The sequence below is a fragment of the Seriola dumerili genome, unplaced genomic scaffold (genome assembly GCF_002260705.1).
Source record: "Seriola dumerili isolate Sdu_G_001 unplaced genomic scaffold, Sdu_1.0 BDQW01000260.1, whole genome shotgun sequence".
Lineage (NCBI taxonomy): Eukaryota > Metazoa > Chordata > Actinopteri > Carangiformes > Carangidae > Seriola > Seriola dumerili.
Window position 1 is genome coordinate 1,004,000 of NW_019174515.1, and position 6,934 is coordinate 1,010,933.

Consider the following 6,934-nt stretch of genomic DNA (forward strand, 5'->3'; position numbering starts at 1 on the left):
AGCGAGCTCCTTAGTTAAATTCATAAAAATAATGATAGAAAATTGCACCGCCTGCATGTGACTGCCACAGCTGTATACACTGTCATGACCCTGACAGAAGTATTAAACTGTAGCTGTATTAACAGCACCTTACAACCCACCTATAGCGCACGCTGCCATGCAAAGCTCTGTCATCTATGGGGAGCAATTGTGTTTCAGTGTCATGTCAACAAGGGGATCCAGAGATCAAACTCATGCAGGTAAGGTGAAGTGAGCGGTTTTTCCTGGCCTGGACTTTCATGTGTTGTTGTTTATTTCCATATCTAATCTGCGTCTCAGTCTGAGGCATATGAAATGCGCGCTCCACTGAGCATCAGGCACAATATTCATTCATTTGTCGGAATTGCTGAATAATTAATTAATCAACCCATGTAAATGAGGTGTCATTTTTTAAGTTGCCCAAGGGATAAATTCTGAAGTAAAGGTACTGTGTGTGTGTGTGTGTGTGTGTGTGTGTGTGTGTGTGTGTGTGTGTGTGTGTCTGTGTCCATGTGGCAGTTAAGGTGACATCGCTGTGCAGGAGTGAAGGCAGGATTGATATGGCACCCTGGGGAGCACAGTCTCATGTTCTCACACACACACACACACACACACACACACACACACACACACACACACACACCCTTGTTTTACTATATTTGTGACGACCCATCATTGAGGTAATGCTCGCCCTAGCCACTTACCCTAACCTGACTAACCTAACCATTACAACTGAAGTTACCCTAACCATAAAACTAAACCCAATTCTAATCCTAAAACTCTTAATCCTCAAACAGCCATTTAAACCTGTGGGGTCAAGTACCCACCACATACACATACACACACACATATACAGTATATACACACTCATACCCTGTGTTACACCGTTGGGGGAACATTAAAGATCATCGCAATATTTTTTGACTCTTTCAACACTTTTTGTTTTATTCAGAAGCGTCTTCCATCGCTGCTGTTAAAACATCCGGTGCATTCAGACCACGATTAAATTCATGAGGCGTGCTCCAAAAACAGAGGGAAAATGAAGAGGAAGAGAGACAAAAAAAAAAAACATCAGAGCGCATCACACAGATCGGACTGGACCTGTCGATGGGCAGCTCTGAGTTAGAGAAGATACTAACGGAGACTTAAGAAACACAGAGTGAACGGTGTTCGTGACCAACATGATCCAGTTGCCATTACTGACCTCGGGGAAAGTCAATAACCATTTAGCATGAGACTAACATGAAGCCAATCAACAAGCCAGGCGGGACATCCAGCCACACAAAAACAGCCTGTGAGGGAATGAGAAGTGAGTGCAAGCCTTAAAAAGATGATGAAAGGGAGGAAAGAGAGAACAAAAGAGACAAATTCACAAATAAAAGATAAAAGAACAACAGTGTAAAAGGTAAGGAGTGTCAGCGATGAAAACACGATGATACAAACTAAGTTTTTTTTTTTTTCCTTTTTCAACCCACCCAGTTTTAAGGAGCTGCCGGGGTGGTACCTTCAAGCTGAATTGCTTAGAATGCAGCAGGAGAAGACATTTCTTTCCTTAATCAATAATGTATTCTTTTCAATACAGGCAAGTGATGCATTATTCAACAAAGGCTGAGAGATGTATGGAAGAGGCTAACACAGGGAGATCCTGCAACATTTATCTAATTAACAAGTAAAAATAAAAGACAGAAGGATATGGAGAAGGGTGGAGGGGACAACACAAGGAGGAGGGAGAAAAACAGAAAGGGAAGGAAAGAGAGAGAGAGAGAGAGTGAGAGAGAGAGAGAAAGAGAGAGATAGAAAGAGAGGGGGGGATGAGGCGTAAATAGTGTCTTTTCTTTTTTAAATGGGGAAGCTCTCAGATAGTATTCTCCAGAGGTTCACGTGGAAACGGCTTTGACTGGGAGTCATCAGCACCAAGAGATTTAGCCTCCAAGTGACAGGCAAAGGAAACACACACACACACACACACACACACACACACACACACACACACACACACACACACACACACACACACAACACACACACACACACACACACACACACACACACACACACACACACAGAGTAAAAGTATATTCAGTGCACGCAAAGGCATTAAAGCATATATATGCAGGGAAATTTCATACACGTCTCTGTACACACAAGTATGAAGGCGTAATCGTGAATAGACAAACACACTGAGGGTCTTACAAGGCGTAATCATTGGAGGCGAGCTTCTCCTCATATTTCACATGAGGATTAGCGAAAATCTGCATGGAACAAGGCGGCAGAAAGGCTCTGCTACTTACACTTCAGAGGGTAACCGTATAAACCTTAACCTACAGAGGGTGAGGAGTTATATAAACTTTAAAAAGGAGGGTAAAAAGACTATGTAAACCTCACAAGGAGAGGATACAGCGCATGACACACTGAAGGAATCCTAATCCTTGTTTGGGATAGGAAAACACACTGCAACATTCGCTAAACAGATTTAACTGTCGTTTTTATGTGAGTGGTAGATATCATATACTTAACATCATCGCAGGCATTATCCGCTATGTAAGTACTCGGACCTCTAATCATATAATGAATTCCGCAGTCAAACAGGTGCTGTTTATTACAAAAAAAAAAAAAAAAATCAGAAAAAATACAGTCGCTGGACAAACCTTTTTAGATATGAGGATTGGTTGTTGTTGTTTTTTTTTTAATTATTTTATTACTATTTATATATTATTTACTATATTTTTTATTTAATATATTGTCATAAATTGAACCCTTTGGGATTTTGGACAAAGTCAGACAAGAAGAGTATTCTGAAGATTCTAAAGATCAACACTTTTCATCATTTTCTGACCTGCTACAGTTTAAATGTTGAATTGAAAACAATTGAGAGATTCATTGATAATAACGTTTCTGGCTGAATAGCACATAAATTACTTGTGGGACAAGCATAATTTACAAAAACGTTCAAGATCTCCACATATTTCAAGATATTACTCAAGCACTGCAGATGCAAATCTCACTTTCTGGTGTCATTTTTTTTAGCATCACACCTTTACCTCTAGAAACTTGACCAAGACGCCAACTTACACGTCTTCAGATGCACAATACATTAGATGCATGCGGATAAAAACCTGGTATCTCCTGTCCACTTGTCAGAAAAGCAGAGACAAAGTATCGACAGTGGAAAATGCTTCACACATTTGGTTCAAGTGGCTCTGGTTTGCAAGCCCACGAGAGCTGAAACGTTTCCACAGCCTGAGGAGGGAACTACGAGAGAGCTTTGTGTGTGAAGAGTGAGAGAAAGCTGCAGATGAGCCGCAGCGTGTGGATTTGAAGCTCGCAGAGGAAGGCTGACAGGATGTGAGGTAAGAAGTAAAACGTGAGCAACAAAACAAAGACAAAGTGGTTGTTGGGTCGAGCTCTTTAAAGTGGATTATTTTCTCCTCATGTGCTCCTGCAGAGGAAACACCCCTGCTGTCAAGGAGCTGAATTGCTGCTGTTTCGATGACACTCACTGACAGGGGACAGGTGTGTGTGTGTGTGTGTGTGTGTGTGTGTGTGTGTGTGTGTGTGTGTGTGTGTGTGTGTGTGTGTGTGTGTGTGTGCGTGCGTGCGTGCGTGCGTGTGTGTGTGTGTGTCAGGTGCCAATCAGAACATTCTGTAATTCCCCACCACTCATCCTTCGCCTCTGGTCAAACTGAGAGATTATCCCTCACCCCTTCATTTCTCTGCTTCCCCTCTCCACATCCTCTATTCCCACACTCACCTCCTCCCTCCTTCTGTGCCCTCCCCTCCAACACCCTTCTCTCTCCTTCCCTCCTCTCCCCCTTTTTTTAAAATAAAAACAAAAAGGTGCCACGTATAGCATTACAGCATCAACAAAGCATTTCTGCAGTAACTTTAAGACATTCGTATATTCACTGTAAACAAACGTGCTAATCACTGAGAGGTTTTACATCGACCCCTACACTGCAAGTGCTATTGTGGGCCACAGGGTCGGATTTGGTGGGAAATCTACTGGACCGCTTAAGAGTGAGATTGCTTTGTGGCATGAAATAGGAAGTAGGGTGTTATTCTTCCAGTGCGACTGGAGCTAAAGATTTTCTTGCATTGGCAGATCTTGCAGAAAGAGAAAGGTTTATAGAAAAATAAATCATCCTCGGGAAAAGACAAACACACAGTATGGGCAGTGGGTTGTCGGAAGGAAGCTGCAGGATTTACAGAAAGTGTGGTGGTCATTTTGAAAAAGACTAGTGCTAACAATACCACTGAAGAAAACAGATCACAACTCCATAGTTTCATTTGTTCACAGTAATTACACTATGTAACTGTATCGTAAATGCTATATGTAGCATCTTTAAGGCTAGTCTGGCTAACACACCGTCTGGTAAGCCTCCTTTGATCTTCTGGGCAAATGACACAGATAAGAATATCCCCATTGTGGATCTGATGAATCCCAGGAGCTAAGCGCTGCCTCGTGAATCCACACTATCATGCTGTTCATCTCGTCCTATTCACAGTTCAAAGTGACTGGCGGGGCGAGGGGCTTGCCCTATTCAAATGTGAGAACCAATCCGGACTCGTGCTGCTTGTCTGAGGGAATCCTGCACAATGAATGGAGGCTTCCTAGATTATAGCTCCCCGTACCAGTCAGCCGGTGATAGCCAGACTGCTAAAAACACCCACTCGTTCCACAATTCCTCCTCTCTCCTCGCCCCTTTCTCTCTTTGCTCATCGCTTCTTCTTCCCTTCCTTCTGTTCTCCACCTGCATTCCTCCAACACTTCTCTGCAGATACTTACCTCATCCTCCCAACCCCCCCCCCCTTCTTTACTTCCTCTACATCATCTCTTCCCACCAATACCACGCAGGTTCCTCTCCGTTTTCTTCCTCTAGACACCAGCTGTACTGATATTTGTGAGGTGCAGCTACTAGGCAAGGCCTCAGTTCAGTCTGTTAGCATGATAAAGTATTACTACCGTTTTACAGGCTGTCGACAGCAGCAACAGCCAAATGTGTATGAGCTGACAAGTGAGTGTGTGCCTGATTTTCGCAGTTCAGCAGAGCTGCATCCAACACTTTTGGCAAATCACTCCAAACCAAACCAATGAATCAACCAGAACTCTATTAATCCATTCAGTCTTTGTATCAACAATCAACCAATCAACACATCATCCATCCACCCATCCTCCATACCTTATCAGCCATGATCATGGACGACCCTCCATGGATGCCGAGGATGGGTATAAGCGTCTGCGAGGAAATAAAATCCAAAATCTGGGCAATGGCCTCCTGGTCGGTGCCATCCCCAAACACCACGCCGTGGATCTTGGTCCCGGACATCAGGTCGCACATGTGAGTGATGATGCTTTTCGGGTCGGTCTCGTTGACCAGCAGTGTGACCACGTTGACGTCGATGGGGTCCTCCTTGCTCCACAGCGCCCGGATGTCCCGGTCGGAGATGTAGCGCGTGCGTCCCAGGATCACAGCAATGTTCAGGACCGGCACTTTTTCCGAGGCGCCGCCACTTCGCTGCTTTTGCGCCGCCGCGGGGTCCGTGATGAGGGTCACCACCACCAGGAGAGCCAAGGAGAGCAGCACACTATTACTACTACTGCTACAGCTGCTGCTCCTTCTACTCCTCCTCTTACTCCTTTTGCTGCTGAGGGACATACTGCCAAACCACTTCATCCCCTGCATGGAGACAGGATGAGGGAAAACAGAACAGATGAGGACAGATGGAAAGGAGAGTAGGAGATGGGAGAGAGAAGTGTGGAAAGATGATGGCAGAGAGAGAGAGAGAGAGAGAGAGAGAGAGAGAGAGAGAGAGAGAGAGAGAGAGAGAGAGAGACAGGGGAGACAAACTGTTAAGACAAGCCCACACATTCAGGTAGCATCTTTCTTCTTTATTCCACTTCTTCCCTGTAACGTTATTAAACACATAAACCTTGCGGGGAGGGAGATGGCCTTGAGAGGGAAGTTGCGGAGGGGTGATAGAAAGAAAAGATGACTAACAAGTATCTACTTTATGGTCACGACTGCTAGGATCAGATGATTCAGGAGCGAGCTGTGCTATTCAGAAGAGGCAGGCAGACATTTATACAGTTTACAAGTGTAATATCTTAACACTCCACCTTCAGGATGGATTGACGCACATCTTATAAAAGGAGGAAGCTGGAGGGACAGTCATAGAGAAACTACGCTGAACATTCATGTACGTTTGATTCTATTACACTTCCTGCCAGTGGGATGATTCAGTTATTATAATATTTGCATTGTTCTGCAGGACAACAGGTAATTTGGTTTTTATATTATGGAGTAGAGGCTGATCTCACATACAGTATGGGGAAAAGGTTTTTTAGCATAGACTGTAACTTAAAGAACTTTACTCTTTTAGCCATGCTAGTGGCATGACTCAAAGGCCAGCGATGGCTGTCTCTCAGTCCGTCTGTCGCTGGGTTCACCGTGTTGGTCCAGACTAAAACATATGCGAGATGGATTGGAAGAGCATTTCTGTACAGATGAATGGTTCCCAGGTGATAACTCCTGATTGACTTTTCCTTTAGTGCCACCATAAGGTTCACATTTTGTGGTTTAGGATGAAATGTCTCTACAGCTATTGGACGACTGCCATAAAATTTCACATTCATGTGCCCCCTCGGGATCTCCTAACGAGCTGTAATGTCTTTGGTGATCCATTGGCTGTTCATCTAACACCGTCATCAGCGGCTCAAAATTTTACTTTTTTGACCAACTACCTTGCAAAACTGAAGATGGCAAACATGTCTTCTAAACATCAGCATTTTAGCATTCTCATTGTGAGCATGTTAGCGTGCCAATATTGGTATTTAGTCCATGTGCTTATGGTACAGCCTCACAAGCTGTAGACGCTTAGTCTTGTTCATATATAAATAACCAACATCTCAAATGTG

At 43.9% G+C, this 6,934-nt stretch overlaps 1 protein-coding gene across 1 annotated transcript in view; it reads right to left on the reverse strand.

Moving 5' to 3' along the window:
• Positions 1–5,714, reverse strand: part of grin2a (glutamate ionotropic receptor NMDA type subunit 2A) — a gene marked incomplete at its 5' end in the record, with an annotated part of 132,009 nt that extends 126,295 nt beyond the window's left edge. The window contains one exon of the mRNA XM_022756859.1: positions 5,199–5,714. Coding sequence (XP_022612580.1) covers positions 5,199–5,714 — 516 coding nt within the window. The remainder of the gene's footprint in view (positions 1–5,198) is intronic.
• Between the last annotated feature and the right edge of the window lie 1,220 nt (positions 5,715–6,934).